Source organism: Lolium perenne, chromosome 2 (genome assembly GCF_019359855.2).
Source record: "Lolium perenne isolate Kyuss_39 chromosome 2, Kyuss_2.0, whole genome shotgun sequence".
Taxonomy (NCBI): Eukaryota; Viridiplantae; Streptophyta; class Magnoliopsida; order Poales; family Poaceae; genus Lolium; species Lolium perenne.
The window spans coordinates 96,275,561-96,292,553 of record NC_067245.2 but is presented as its reverse complement, the minus strand read 5'-3'; the positions used below and the strand labels follow the sequence as shown (position 1 = coordinate 96,292,553).

At 42.6% G+C, this 16,993-nt stretch overlaps 1 protein-coding gene across 1 annotated transcript; it reads left to right on the top strand.

Moving 5' to 3' along the window:
• Nucleotides 1-15,563: 15,563 nt before the first annotated feature.
• Nucleotides 15,564-16,788, top strand: LOC127330144 (uncharacterized). The gene has a single exon (XM_051356468.2). It carries the CDS (start codon nt 15,640-15,642, stop codon nt 15,937-15,939), a length of 300 nt encoding a protein of 99 aa, XP_051212428.1. The 5' UTR covers nt 15,564-15,639; the 3' UTR covers nt 15,940-16,788.
• The last annotated feature ends 205 nt before the right edge of the window (nt 16,789-16,993 follow it).

The following is a 16,993-nucleotide window of genomic DNA, read 5'->3' as shown; positions in this document are numbered from 1 at the left end:
ACATGGGTGCCATCGCCAATGCACAAGAACCAAGGTCACACAAGAGGCTGAAGCATATCAAGCTGCGTTATCATTCGATTCGCGAGTACATCGAAGATGGAGAAGTAAAGATTTGCAAAGTACACACTGATCTGAATGTAGCAGATCCATTGACTAAAGCTCTCCCTAGGGCAAAGCATGACCAACACCAGAATGCCATGGGTGTTAGGTACCTTACAATGTAATCTAGATTATTGACTCTAGTGCAAGTGGGAGACTGTTGGAGATATGCCCAAGAGGCAATAATAAAAGTGGTTATTATATATCTTTGTGTTTATGATAAATGTTTATATACCATGCTATAATTGTATTAACCGAAACATTGATACATGTGTGATATGTAAGCAACAATGAGTCCCTAGTAAGCCTCTTGTATAACTAGCTTGTTGATTAATAGATGATCATAGTTTCATGATCATGAACATTGGATGTTATTAATAACAAGGTTATGTCATTGTGTGAATGATGTAATGGACACACCCAATTAAGCGTAGCATAAGATCACTTCATTAAGTTATTTGCTATAAGCTTTCGATACATAGTTACCTAGTCCTTTCGACCATGAGATCATATAAATCACTTATACCGGAAAGGTACTATGATTACATCAAACGCCACTGCGTAAATGGGTGGTTATAAAGGTGGGATTAAGTATCCGGAAAGTATGAGTTGAGGCATATGGATCAACAGTGGGATTTGTCCATCCCGATGACGGATAGATATACTCTGGGCCCTCTCGGTGGAATGTCATCTAAATAGCTTGCAAGCATATGAATGGTTCATAAGAGACTGATACGTCTCCGACGTATCGATAATTTCTTATGTTTCATGCCACATTATTGATGTTATCTACATGTTTTATGCACACTTTATGTCATATTCGTGCATTTTCTGGAACTAACCTATTAACAAGATGCCGAAGTGCCGATTCTTGTTTCTGCTGTTTTTGGTTTCAGAAATCCTAGTAAGGAAATATTCTCGGAATTGGACGAAATCAAAGCCCAGGGGCCTATTTTTCCACGAAGCTTCCAGAAGTCCGAAGGAGAGACGAAGAGGGGCCACGAGGGGGCCACACCCTAGGGCGGCGCGGCCCCCCCTTGGCCGCGCGGCCCTGTGGTGTGGGGCCCCTGTGCCGCCTCTTGACCTGCCCTTCCGCCTACAAATAGCCTCCGTGACGAAACCCCCAGTACCGAGAACCACGATACGGAAAACCTTCCAGAGATGCCGCCGCCGCCGATCCCATCTCGGGGGATCCAGGAGATCGCCTCCGGCACCCTGCCGGAGAGGGGAATCGTCTCCCGGAGGACTCTACGCCGCCATGGTCGCCTCCGGTGTGATGAGTGAGTAGTCTACCCCTGGACTATGGGTCCATAGCAGTAGCTAGATGGTTGTCTTCTCCCCATTGTGCTATCATTGTCGGATCTTGTGAGCTGCCTAACATGATCAAGATCATCTATCTGTAATTCTATATGTTGCGTTTGTTGGGATCCGATGAATAGAGAATACTTGTTATGTTGATTATCAAAGTTATACTTATGTGTTGTTTATGATCTTGCATGCTTTCCGTTACTAGTAGATGCTCTGGCCAAGTAGATGCTTGTAACTCCAAGAGGGAGTACTTATGCTCGATAGTGGGTTCATGCCTGCATTGACACCGGGACAAGGATGAGAAAGTTCTAAGGTTGTGTTGTGCTGTTGCCACTAGGGATAAAACATTGATGCTATGTCTAAGGATGTAGTTGTTGATTACATTACGCACCATACTTAATGCAATTGTGCATGTTGCTTTGCAACTTAATACTGGAGGGGTTCGGATGATAACCTCGAAGGTGGACTTTTTAGGCATAGATGCAGTTGGATGGCGGTCTATGTACTTTGTCGTAATGCCCAATTAAATCTCACTATACTCATCATGATATGTATGTGCATTGTCATGCTCTCTTTATTTGTCAATTGCCCAACTGTAATTTGTTCACCCAACATGCTGTTTGTCTTATGGGAGAGACACCTCTAGTGAACTGTGGACCCGGTCCAATTCTCTTTACTGAAATACAATCTACTGCAATACTTGTTCTACTGTTTTCTGCAAACAATCATCTTCCACACAATACGGTTAATCCTTTGTTACAGCAAGCCGGTGAGATTGACAACCTCACTGTTTCGTTGGGGCAAAGTAGTTTGGTTGTGTTGTGCAGGTTCCACGTTGGCGCCGGAATCCCTGGTGTTGCGCCACACTACATCCCGCCGCCATCAACCTTCAACGTGCTTCTTGACTCCTACTGGTTCGATAAACCTTGGTTTCTTACCGAGGGAAACTTGCTGCTGTACGCATCACACCTTCCACTTGGGGTTCCCAACGAGCGTGTGCTTTACGCGTCATCAAGCCAAATTTCTGGCGCCGTTGCCGGGGAGATCAAGACACGCTGCAAGGGGAGTCTCCACTTCTCAATCTCTTTACTTTGTTTTTGTCTTGCTTAGTTTTATTTACTACTTTGTTTGCTGCACTAAATCAAAATACAAAAAAATTAGTTGCTAGTTTTACTTTATTTGCTATCTTGTTTGCTATATCAAAAACACAAAAAAATTAGTTTACTTGCATTTACTTTATCTAGTTTGCTTTATTTACTATTGCTAAAATGGCCAACGCTGAAAATACTAAGTTGTGTGACTTCACAACCACAAATAATAATGATTTCTTATGCACCCCTATTGCTCCACCTGCTACTACAGCAGAATTCTTTGAAATTAAACCTGCTTTACTGAATCTTGTTATGCGAGAGCAATTTTCTGGTGTTAGTTCTGATGATGCTGCTGCCCATCTTAATAATTTTGTTGAACTATGTGAAATGCAAAAATATAAAGATGTAGATGGTGATATTATTAAACTAAAATTGTTCCCTTTCTCATTAAGAGGAAGAGCTAAAGATTGGTTGCTATCTCTGCCTAAGAATAGTATTGATTCATGGACTAAATGCAAGGATGCTTTTATTGGTAGATATTATCCCCCTGCTAAAATTATATCTTTGAGGAGTAGCATAATGAATTTTAAACAATTAGATACTGAACATGTTGCTCAAGCTTGGGAAAGAATGAAATCTCTGGTTAAAAATTGCCCAACCCATGGACTGACTACTTGGATGATCATCCAAACCTTCTATGCAGGACTAAATTTTTCTTCACGGAATTTATTGGATTCAGCTGCTGGAGGTACCTTTATGTCCATCACTCTTGGTGAAGCAACAAAGCTTCTTGATAATATGATGATCAACTACTCTGAATGGCACACGGAAAGAGCTCCACAAGGTAAGAAGGTAAATTCTGTCGAAGAAACCTCTTCCTTGAGTGATAAGATTGATGCTATTATGTCTATGCTTGTGAATGATAGGACTAATATTGATCCTAATAATGTTCCGTTAGCTTCATTGGTTGCACAAGAAGAACATGTTGATGTGAACTTCATTAAAAATAATAATTTCAACAACAATGCTTACCGGAACAATTCTAGTAACAACTATAGGCCATATCCTTATAATAATGGCAGCGGCTATGCTAATTCTTATGGGAATTCTTACAACAATAATAGGAGTTCACCCCCTGGACTTGAAGCCATGCTTAAGGAATTTATTAGTACACAAACTACTTTTAACAAATCTGTTGAAGAAAAGCTTGGGAAAATTGATATACTTGCTTCTAAAGTCGATAGTCTTGCTGCTGATGTTGATCTTTTGAAATCGAAAGTTTTGCCTAATGAGAATCATCATAATAAAATTACTACTACAGCAAATGCCATTCAAGTTAGAATTAATGAGAATATAAGATTAATGGCTGAACTGCGTGCTAGGTGGGATAGAGAAGAAAATGAAAAACTAGCTAAAGAGAAGAATATAGCTAAAGTTTGGACTATTACCACCACTAGTAATGCTAATGCTACACATGTTGCTGCACCTCCTACTAATACTAATAAAAGAATTGGTGTTAGCAATGTTTCCACTTCTAATGCAAAGCGCGAAAAACTGCCTGAAACTGCTAAAACTGCTGAAATTGCCTGTGATAAAGCTGCTGAAATTTTTTCCAACATTGGGGATGATGATCCCATTGCTTTAGATTATAATGGTTTGAATTTTGATGATTGCCACATTTCTGAAGTTATAAAGTTCTTGCAAAAACTTGCTAAAAGTCCTAATGCTAGTGCTATAAATTTGGCCTTTACGCATCATATTACAAATGCTCTCATAAAAGCTAGAGAAGAGAAACTAGAGCGCGAAGCCTCTATTCCTAAAAAGCTAGAGGATGGTTGGGAGCCCATCATTAAGATGAAGGTTAAAGATTTTGATTGTAATGCTTTATGTGATCTTGGTGCAAGTATTTCTGTTATGCCTAAGAAAATTTATGATATGCTTGACTTGCCACCGCTGAAAAATTGTTATTTGGATGTTAATCTTGCTGATCATTCTACAAAGAAACCTTTGGGTAAAGTTGATAATGTTCGCATTACCGTTAACAATAACCTTGTCCCCGTTGATTTTGTTGTCTTGGATATTGAATGCAATGCATCTTGTCCCATTATATTGGGAAGACCTTTTCTTCGAACTGTTGGTGCTATCATTGATATGAAGGAAGGTAATATAAAATATCAATTTCCTCTCAAGAAAGGTATGGAACACTTCCCTAGAAAGAGAATGAAGGTACCTTTTGATTCTATTATGAGAACAAATTATGATGTTGACACTTCGTCTCTTGATAATACTTGATACACACTTTCTGCGCCTAGCTGAAAGGCGTTAAAGAAAAGCGCTTATGGGAGACAACCCATGTTTTTACATACAGTACTTTGTTTTTATTTTGTGTCTTGGAAGTTGTTTACTACTGTAGCAACCTCTCCTTATCTTAGTTTTGTGTTTTGTTGTGCCAAGTTAAGCCGTTGATAGAAAAGTAAGTACTAGATTTGGATTACTGCACAGTTCCAGATTTCTTTGCTGTCACGAATCTGGGTCCACCTCCCTGTAGGTAGCTCAGAAAATTAAGCCAATTTACGTGCATGATCCTCAGATATGTATGCAACTTTCATTCAATTTGGGCATTTTCATTTGAGCAAGTCTGGTGCCATTTTAAAATTCGTCAATACGAATTGTTCTGTTTTAACAGATTCTGCCTTTTATTTCGCATTGCCTCTTTTGCTATGTTGGATGAATTTCTTTGATCCACTAATGTCCAGTAGCATTATGCAATGTCCAGAAGTGTTAAGAATGATTGTGTCACCTCTGAATATGTCAATTTATATTGTGCACTAACCCTCTAATGAGTTGTTTCGAGTTTGGTGTGGAGGAAGTTTTCAAGGATCAAGAGAGGAGTATGATGCAACATGATCAAGGAGAGTGAAAGCTCTAAGCTTGGGGATGCCCCGGTGGTTCACCCCTGCATATATCAAGAAGACTCAAGCGTCTAAGCTTGGGGATGCCCAAGGCATCCCCTTCTTCATCGACAACATTATCAGGTTCCTCCCCTGAAACTATATTTTTATTCCATCACATCTTATGTGCTTTTTCTTGGAGCGTCGGTTTGTTTTTGTTTTTGTTTTGTTTGAATAAAATGGATCCTAGCATTCACTTTATGGGAGAGAGACACGCTCCGCTGTAGCATATGGACAAGTATGTCCTTGGTTTCTACTCATAGTATTCATGGCGAAGTTTCTCCTTCGTTAAATTGTTATATGGTTGGAATTGGAAAATGATACATGTAGTAATTGCTATAAATGTCTTGGGTAATGTGATACTTGGCAATTGTTGTGCTCATGTTTAAGCTCTTGCATCATATGCTTTGCACCCATTAATGAACAAATACATAGAGCATGCTAAAATTTGGTTTGCATATTTGGTTTCTCTAAGGTCTAGATAATTTCTAGTATTGAGTTTGAACAACAAGGAAGACGGTGTAGAGTCTTATAATGTTTTCAATATGTCTTTTATGTGAGTTTTGCTGCACCGGTTCATCCTTGTGTTTGTTTCAAATAAGCCTTGCTAGCCTAAACCTTGTATCGAGAGGGAATACTTCTCATGCATCCAAAATACTTGAGCCAACCACTATGCCATTTGTGTCCACCATACCTACCTACTACATGGTATTTTCCGCCATTCCAAAGTAAATTGCTTGAGTGCTAGCTTTAAAATTCCATCATCACCTTTGCAATATATAGCTCATGGGACAAATAGCTTAAAAACTATTGTGGTATTGAATATGTAATTATGCACTTTATCTCTTATTAAGTTGCTTGTTGTGCGATAACCATGTTCACTGGGGACGCCATCAACTTTCATTGTTGAATTTCATGTGAGTTGCTATGCATGTCCGTCTTGTCTGAAGTAAGAGAGATCTACCACCATATGGTTAAGCATGCATATGTTAGAGAAGAACATTGGGCCGCTAACTAAAGCCATGATCCATGGTGGAAGTTTCAGTTTTGGACAACAATCCTCAAATCTCAAATGAGAAAATTATTAATTGTTGTTACATGCCTATGCATAAAAGAGGAGTCCATTATCTGTTGTCTATGTTGTCCCGGTATGGATGTCTAAGTTGAAGAATAATCAATAGCGAGAAATCCAATGCGAGCTTTCTCCTTAGACCTTTGTACAGGCGGCATAGAGGTACCCCTTTGTGACACTTGGTAAAAACAATGCATTGTGATGATCCGGTAGTCCAAGCTAATTAGGACAAGGTGCGGGCACTATTAGTACACTATGCATGAGGCTTGCAACTTATAAGATATAATTTACATGATGCATATGCTTTATTACTACCGTTGACAAAATTGTTTCATGTTTTCAAAATCAAAGCTCTAGCACAAATATAGCAATCGATGCTTTTCCTCTATGGAGGACCATTCTTTTACTTTCAATGTTGAGTCAGTTCACCTATTTCTCTCCACCTCAAGAAGCAAACACTTGTGTGAACTGTGCATTGATTCCTACATATTTGCATATTGCACTTATTATATTACTCTATGTTGACAATATCCATGAGATATACATGTTACAAGTTGAAAGCAACCGCTGAAACTTAATCTTCTTTTGTGTTGCTTCAATGCCTTTACTTTGAATTATTGCTTTATGAGTTAACTCTTATGCAAGACTTATTGATGCTTGTCTTGAAGTGCTATTCATGAAAAGTCTTTGCTTTATGATTCACTTGTTTACTCATGTCATATATATTGTTTTGATCGCTGCATTCACTACATATGCTTTACAAATAGTATGATCAAGATTATGATGGCATGTCACTCCAGAAATTATCTGTGTTATCGTTTTACTCGCTCGGGACGAGCAGAACTAAGCTTGGGGATGCTGATACGTCTTCGACGTATCGATAATTTCTTATGTTCCATGCCACATTATTGATGTTATCTACATGTTTTATGCACACTTTATGTCATATTCGTGCATTTTCTGGAACTAACCTATTAACAAGATGCCGAAGTGCCGATTCTGTTTTCTGCTGTTTCTGGTGTCAGAAATCCTAGTAAGGAAATATTCTCGGAATTGGACGAAATCAAAGCCCAGGGGCCTATTTTTCCACGAAGCTTCCAGAAGTCCGAAGGAGAGACGAAGAGGGGCCACGAGGGGGCCACACCCTAGGGCGGCGCGGCCCCCCCCTTGACCGCGCGGCCCTGTGGTGTGGGGCCCCCGTGCCGCCTCTTGACCTGCCCTTCCGCCTACAAATAGCCTCCGTGACGAAACCCCCAGTACCGAGAACCACGATACGGAAAACCTTCCAGAGACGCCGCCGCCGCCGATCCCATCTCGGGGGATCCAGAGATCGCCTCCGGCACCCTGCCGGAGAGGGGAATCATCTCCGGAGGACTCTACGCCGCCATGGTCGCCTCCGGTGTGATGAGTGAGTAGTCTACCCCTGGACTATGGGTCCATAGCAGTAGCTAGATGGTTGTCTTCTCCCCATTGTGCTATCATTGTCGGATCTTGTGAGCTGCCTAACATGATCAAGATCATCTATCTGTAATTCTATATGTTGCGTTTGTTGGGATCCGATGAATAGAGAATACTTGTTATGTTGATTATCAAAGTTATACTTATGTGTTGTTTATGATCTTGCATGCTTTCCGTTACTAGTAGATGCTCTGGCCAAGTAGATGCTTGTAACTCCAAGAGGGAGTACTTATGCTCGATAGTGGGTTCATGCCTGCATTGACACCTGGGACAGTGACAGAAAGTTCTAAGGTTGTGTTGTGCTGTTGCCACTAGGGATAAAACATTAATGCTATGTCTAAGGATGTAGTTGTTGATTACATTACGCACCATACTTAATGCAATTGTCTGTTGCTTTGCAACTTAATACTGGAGGGGGTTCGGATGATAACCTGAAGGTGGACTTTTTAGGCATAGATGCAGTTGGATGGCGGTCTATGTACTTTGTCGTAATGCCCAATTAAATCTCACTATACTCATCATGATATGTATGTGCATTGTCATGCTCTCTTTATTTGTCAATTGCCCAACTGTAATTTGTTCACCCAACATGCTGTTTGTCTTATGGGAGAGACACCTCTAGTGAACTGTGGACCCCGGTCCAATTCTCTTTACTGAAATACAATCTACTGCAATACTTGTTCTACTGTTTTCTGCAAACAATCATCTTCCACACAATACGGTTAATCCTTTGTTACAGCAAGCCGGTGAGATTGACAACCTCACTGTTTCGTTGGGGCAAAGTAGTTTGGTTGTGTTGTGCAGGTTCCACGTTGGCGCCGGAATCCCTGGTGTTGCGCCGCACTACATCCCGCCGCCATCAACCTTCAACGTGCTTCTTGACTCCTACTGGTTCGATAAACCTTGGTTTCTTACTGAGGGAAACTTGCTGCTGTACGCATCACACCTTCCACTTGGGGTTCCCAACGAGCGTGTGCTTTACGCGTCATCAGAGACCACATACCACGGTACGAGTAAAGAGTACTTGTCAGGAGACGAGGTTGAACAAGGTATAGAGATACCGATGATCAAACCTCGGACAAGTAAAATATCGCGTGACAAAGGAAATCGGTATCGTATGTGAATGGTTCATTCGATCACTAAGTCATCGTTGAATATGTGGGAGCCATTATGGATCTCCAGATCCCACTATTGGTTATTGGTCGGAGAGAGGTCTCAACCATGTCTACATAGTTCGCGAACCGTAGGGTGACACACTTAAGGTTTGATGTCGTATTAGTAGATATTGAATATGGAATGGAGTTCGAAGTTTTGTTCGGAGTCTCGGATAGGATCCAGGATATCACGATAAGTTCCGGAATGGTCCGGAGAATAAGATTCATATATAGGAAGTCATTTTATAAGTTTGAAAATGATCCGGTGCATTTATGGAAGGTTCTAGAAGGTTCTAGAAAAGTCCGGAAGAAATCACTACGGAAGGCGGAGTCCCGGAGGGACTCCACCTAGCATGGCCGGCCAACCCTAAGGGGTGGAGTCCGAGGTGGACTCCACCAAAGGTGGCCGGCCACCCCCCCTCATGGAAAGGTGGGAATCCCACCTCAAGTGGGAATCCCACCTTGGGTAGTTTGCCCTACACATGGAAGGTTTTGGGTTTGGGTCTTATTCGAAGACTTGTAGTCCAACACTTGGGGGTTCCACCTATATAATGAGGAGCAAGGAGAGGGGGCCGGCCACCCCAAAGCCATAGCTTGGCCGCACCCCTAAGTGGCCGGCCACCCCCTCTCCCCAAACCCTAGCCGCCCCTCTTCCTCCATCTCTCCTGCATACGCTTAGCGAAGCTCCGCCAGAGATCTCCATCAACACCGCCACCACGCCGTCGTGCTGCCGGGATTCAAGGAGGATCTACTACTTCCGCTGCCCGCTGGAACGGGGAGAAGGACGTTGTCTTCATCAACACCGAACGTGTGACCGAGTACGGAGGTGCTGCCCGATTGTGGCACCGTCAAGATCTTCTACGCGCTTTTGAAAGAGGGAAGTGATCATCTTCTGCAACAACGAGATCTAATCTCGTAGGCTTTGGAAATCTTCAAGGGTTAGTCTCGTTCATCCCCTCGTTGCTACCGTCTTCTAGATTGCATCTTGGCTTGAATTGCATTCTCGCGGTAGGAAATTTTTTGTTTTCTATGCTACGAATCCCTACAGTATCTTCATCTTCCAGATGAATTTATTATTTAAAACCGGTTGTGTAGATAAGCATAGTGCTTTGTACCACTTGCTGGATACCAAACTTCACGAAGGGAAACTTTGTCCTGCACAATATACATAAGGTTGACACGTGTTAGTCCCGCGTGACAGTCCATGCGCGCGAGTAGTAATGAGAGCAACTCTAGTACTTATGTCCACCTGTGTATAACCGCATATGTCCGGCCACACGCGTACATCCGAGTACGTTCGGCCACACGCGTACATCCATCAACGTACGTCCAGCCGCGAGCACGAGTTAGTACAGGTACAGAAATACAGCCGTGCAAACTACTAAGTACAGGTACGGTCGTGACAACGAGCAAGTACAGTTACATTAGTACAATCACGCACACCAGCAGTACATATACAGAAGTACAGTCACAGACACAAGAAAATACAGGTACAAAAGTACAGTCACGTACACGATCAAGTACAGGTACAAAATTCCAGTCACCCATACGAGCAAAGTACATGTACAGTCGCGCACATGAGCAACTACATGTACAAAAATACAGTCGCGCACACGAGAAAGTATAGGTACAGAAGTTCAATCGCGCACACGAGCATGTACTGGTATAGAAGCACAATCGCGCACACGAGAAAATACAAGCACAGAAGTACATATATAGTAGCACACACGAGGAAGTACAGTTACTGAACAAAGAGAAAAACTGAATCAAATATACACAAAAAAATACTTATCAGTTGAAGTACGAGTATAGTTAGGTAAACCACAAGTACAAGCATATTAATATTGGATGTACGTAAAAAGTATTCTGAAACCTATCAATGAGATCTAGTTTTGAAGATCTTGATGCGAGGATCTCAAAAGTTAAAATGTTTGTAATTTGGAATACGGTTCTCCAGATATTTCATTTAAAAAAAATGAATTTGAAAAATAAAGGGAAAAACTGAGACAACCCACCCTTCTCTGTCCTTCTCTCTCCTCCCTCATCCCCAGTTTTCTTCCTCTTACGACACGTGGCGAGCAGGGAGACCACTCCCAATAATTTTCCGGCACCACAACGCGCCACTTATCGCGTGCGGAGGGTTGCCTTCCCTTTGCGAAGATCGGTCTTTTTCTAATGATTTCGTTATGTTTTTTCCCACATCATGTACAGACGGCACATAGAGTGATTTTTTGCGATCGATGAAATGGGACGATGTGCCATCACCACTGATTGCGGTTTAATAATAGTAAAATATATATTTGGACAATATATCATTCGCAACAATGAAACATCCGTGTAGCGGAAAACATACTTTTGCAACATACCACCACAGTATATTGGTAGGAATGTTAAGTTCGTGGTTTTAGTGCAATATTTTTTCAGATTTTTGGAACAATCTTTGATGATTTTTTTCTTGAAAATATTGAACATGTAGATTTCCAGCAAGATTTTTTTTCCAGAATGCAACATTCTTTGCAACGATATTTTTCATGAATATGTAAAGAATGTGTGGAAAGTTCATAACAATTAGAACACGACCTTGTAGAAAAAAATGTATGCAACAGATCCTCGTTTGTTGCATCAACACGATAAAAAAACGGTGTTGCCATTTGCACAAAAATCACCGCATCCAACATCCGTGCCCGATGAAACCAAAATTATAGAAATACGTATGCAGTGGCGGAGCTTCAAAGAAAATGATGGGCGGGCCATGCTAAAGGAGAACTATTTTGATTCAAAATCATGCCACTTCATTAGAAATTAGTCATTGCTCAATACTTTTGCTCTCATGCTTAAAAATCAGCAGATAACCAACTATCAAACTTCTAACGAAGAAACTAGGGGAAAGAAACAAAACTACCCGAACATGGAGACTAGAGATGAGTAGGCGCTCGATTTTATGGCTAGCTGCAGCCGCTAGTGCCTGGCTGGATCTCAGACCGGTGTGTCTTGTCCGTGCCTCCGGTGACCCCTTGCCCCTATGGCTCCGGCGACGTTATTGTCTGTTGGACCTGCTGCTCCAATGCTTCCCCCTGTTTAGACTCCTAGCTTGTTGAATCAAAACGCCCATATATCTTCGATCGGTGATGCTCGTCCCTATTGAGAGCCTTCACCACAGTTGAATCAGATTCAGATATTAGTCTATTTGCGCCCAGTTTTATTGCTCCAGCCACGACCGCAGGGCAGGCCACTGTTTCAGAATGGAGAGGGTCACCAAGGTAGATGGATTTGCCCGCTCCAACAGCAGCAAACTCCGGTGTGATTCCTGAGACGTTCCATGCTCCATGGCAGAGAGACGGACGAATTGTGAAAGACAGCGTTGCTGAGTCTGGAGGCAGCCTAAGGGCCAAGGGAATATGTGTTAATGGGCTGGGCCTCTCCTACATAGCCATACATATTTTTTCCACGGAAATCCTGGGTGGGCCATGGCCTAGTTCGACCCTAACGTAGCTCCGCCGGTGCACGTATGTAACATTGCATGAACTCTTTATAGCAATATTGCAACATTTTGCATGTGCGTACACAAGGAAACAAATCAAGAGTTTGTAGAACTTTTGAATGCACGCATGCAACATTGCAATAAATGTTTATGAAGTCTGGTTACCTACAACGATGTTTTTGTTGTTCTCGGTCGGATTTCCTCTTTCGAACATGTAGTCTTTACCTTGGAACAAAACCGGCACGAGGAATAGCGCTTTTTCATGGTGTATGAAGTGCTTTATTTTGTGTACTTTCTTTTTTTAATCTTTTCTTTCGGTTGATTATGCTTAATTTTTTTAGGCATATTCAAAACAAAAATATAAAGTTATATAGACAATGCGTACGGTGAACGATATAGTGCATTCGATTCATCTACATTCCTATAGATAACGAAAGTGAATATAAACCGAAGAGAATGGATTGCCTAGCCACTTTCTATCAGATCAGTTTCTGAAATAGTTGATTAGTGCATGAAACTTAACAGAGCTGACATAGTCAGTAATATTGATACTGACATATCATTATTGGTGAATTTTTCGATAAATGATGATTTATTACTCAAAAGGTTTTTAAGCATTACACCCAGCCTCTGCATAACAAGATGCACATAGCCGTTCACAAGTCCACATGTTCATAAACAGACTCCTAAATGGAAGATAAAAAAAGGTGACTATCCCGGCGGCTAAGCTTCATTTGCCTCAATCCGCCTAATATGCTGCCACCCATGTTGGGAAATAAACTTCTTCGTCGTGTTCTCCAATCGTGTAGACACCTTCGTAAAGAGGTCGCAATCCTCCAATCGTTGGAGTGGCGACCATGAACGGAGCAAAACCGTAACGCGGTAGACAACCTAGCATCAACCCCATTTAGAAAATTGCCGAAAATATTTGCAATGAACCTAGAAATGTTGGAAGAAATTTTAGGGCAATATATATACATTATTTGACACAATAATCACCTTCACATATGCTTTAATTTTTTACTGATAATATTAAAATAGATACATATAATTATTGTGATGCTTCTCTGGCTCGAGGTTCTTGTTTCGCCCTGCAATCTACGCAAATGCAAACAAACATGCGTGTATATAGCAGTCTTATTCTGTTCCGATGCCAATGTCACCTTCGCTGCTGTGCATATACATTAGGAGAGCAGCAGCACAAATAGAAATGGAATCCCAATCTCCTGCTTTTATTTGTAAAGTCTCTATTCCTCGGTGATCAAAGCCCAAAGATCTATGAACTACCTCATGTTTGACTAGCCAATTAGATAACCAACCCTGCTGCATTGTCTTCATCTCTCCCTCTTTGTATAAATATTTCACATTTCGGATGCAAGAAAGATTGCCCGGCTTTTCATTTTTCTACACAAAAAAGCCCCATCCCTCCTAATTCACTAATTTGTAGGAAGGTACTGGACTTTTGGATTTGAAAAAAGTTTCAGAAGATAGAAATTCCTATGTAGGTGCACCTGGAGCCGCATTCTTTGTCCTCGTGAGAAAACAATTGAGCTGCGGTTTGGACAACGGAGCTAGCCCACCGCAATACGTAGAGTTGCGTTCCAGATTTTGTTTATTCAGATTAAATAGTGTAATGCAGTTAGTAGTAGTGGTCGCAGCAAGTCAAACGAATTCCATCGGTTGGTTAGCTTGGTTGCATCCGCCTCCGCCTCCGCTCGGCGGGAAGCCAGCCAGCCTGTGCTAGCTTCGGCCGCGACGGCGACGGTGCACCGGCCACGGCGAACGTCCGGCCGGTGTATCGGAGGCGATTTGGGGCCAAGACACACACCTCCTGTGGTTCAAACCGGAACACATCAATTAATCAGGTGGCCGGACCAGCTCGGAATATATTCCCAACCAACTGAAATTGTTGACCCACAGATCGAATGATTTTCTGCTGCTGGTGCTCGATCTGGTGCAACTGTAAGCAGTATTAATGATCGTTTGTTCGACCTACAAACCAGAGCACTTGAGCACTCATCGATAAACTACGTACTGTAGTTGCCACAATTGTTTAAGATCACCTACACCATTTCTATATGGGAACAAAAAAATCAGTCTAGAAGATGTTAATTGTTTAAGGTGATTTATACCAGGTCAACATGTACACATACATCCGCCATCGTGAAGGGAATATACGCGGCTAATCATTTGTTCAGTTGGCGATGTGCTCTGAATGATTGGAGGTCATCCGAATAATAGTTGGAGAGGGCGAAAGAGAGAGAGAGCCCATATGCAAGAAGCCGGTGATCGACGACTAAATGCACAACTCAAAGGTCGATCACATGAGCGAGCATTAAAATTTCCGATTAATCACCGGCGCCGAAGTTTCTCCTTGTACTGTGCGTACGCACATACAGATTCAGAGCAGCCACACTGAAAACAGCTGTCTCTTCTTACTCCAGTGATGTTTAATTTTGTTGACGAGCCATGTGAAGTCGTAAACAGCACATAACAACATCGTCTGATTTATCTGCCAAGATGTCTACATTTCCGTCGCATTTTTTTTGTTGCTTCTAAAGAAAGCTTCATAGTCCATATCGTCTTGGTCTAGGATAATTAGCAGCCCCTGTACTAGTCCGGGCAAGAAAATTCGCCAGCAGACGCCACATTTACCGCTTCAGGTGAGCTTCAGGGCCCCACCCGCCATCGAACCTTTCACCGCCGTTCACACTCGCCATCACCGCCAGGTGCCATCGAACGTCAGAGCACGAATCTGGACGCACCGGAATGGCTGCCTGGTCGGCTCGTGGCCGGGCACGGCAACTTGGACTCGATCGGAACCATCCACGTGTCCATCGGACGGTCTCAGGCAGGCGCCCCCAAGTCTTCCCCCTCTTTTGTTTCTCTCCATCCGCCACGCCTATAAATCTCCCCAGCTCGGTCGCCTTCGGAAGAGATCCGCCATTTCCCATCCCGCCCTGCGAGCAAGAACCCCACGATCAAGCCCATCGATCACCCGTCGAACCACTAATTCCAGTTAAACATGGGCAACTGCCTCAACAGACCGCGTGGCCGAGGCGCCGCCCCCGCCGCGCATTACGCCATGAAGGGCGCGGTGGAGGAGGAAGAGGTCGAAAAATCGCCTGCGCCGGTGAAGGAGGTGAAGATCAGGATCACCAAGAAGCAGCTGGAGGACCTTCTGCGGCGGCTCGAGCAGGAGGACGGTGGCAAAGGCGGCGCCGCCGTCGTCTCCGAGCTCCTCTGCATGACGAGCAGCTGCAACTTCCGGCACAGAGGCCAGGCCGGGCAGTGGGCGCCTGCGCTGCAGACCATACCGGAGTGAAAACCTATCCATGGTACACTTACCCTGCTGCTATGTGCTAGCTATACAGTAGTAGTATTTGTGCAGTCGCCATGCTATTGTCGGGTCTGTTTTGGAACGCGGAAAATCTTTAGAATTTTCGTACAGATTGCACTCCAGATAGGTCCGAGGATAGCTGAGCTTGAGATAACCTATGTAACTGAAGCAAATAAACCCGATGTTCATTTTGATTAGTAGTAAGGTGAGATGTAGACATAGGCATAATGTACAGTGGATGTAAATGTACGATTGGTAGCTGGGAAGCCTCTCTAGGATGGCTCCTTCCATTGCTTATGTTTGGTTTTGCACACTGAACTTGTACATACACCACACCGTGTATTGGGTATTATTGGCCTTCTAGCAGTACTGGTTAATTCAGATCTTAATTTAGCAGGAGGATATGTTTTTCCTTCTTGGATTGGGCTGACAAGTGTTAAACAAGTTGCTGGTTTATCCATGCTCTCGTATACGCTTGTTACTGTCATATGTGAGATGCAATTCAGCACTTGTGAAAGCAAGTGGGGGACGGGCTGGCTGGCTGCTAGCTATGCTGTTGCGGTTCTGGAGACCGGAGTGGTTGCCATGGAGATCATCCACTCCTTAAGGATGTTCTTCTATCATTGATTAGTTTAGGATCAAGATTTCTAATGAAGTTTTACACTTTTGCAGACACAACAAAATAGGTCTTTTGTATTCTCGCCTTCCTTAGTTTAGTTGGTTTTCTGTTGAGTTCTTGCCACGTTCTTCCTTCCCCATGTACTCTTGTAGGGTATTCCTTACTTAATGTCATGTTAGTCTGTTTTGATAAGCCAGGGAATTTCTTTATTTTAAGTTCTACTATTCTTTTTCTTGAGAAAAAGAAAAGCTTGTATTATATATGTATTTTAATTGTACTACCAGTTAGCTTAAATTATGCAATGTGATGTGCCTCTCTTTTCCTAGGACATGCATTGGTTTCTCAACATTTTTAGGGAGTGGACTTTTGCTTTCTATTTTCTTTCGTGAACCTTGGAGTGGACTTTTGGTTGCGGAGAAA

Excerpts from the sequence above, each read along its gene's own strand:
- LOC127330144 (XM_051356468.2), top strand. The coding sequence starts at position 15,640 with ATGGGCAACTGCCTCAACAGACCGCGTGGCCGAGGCGCCGCCCCCGCC.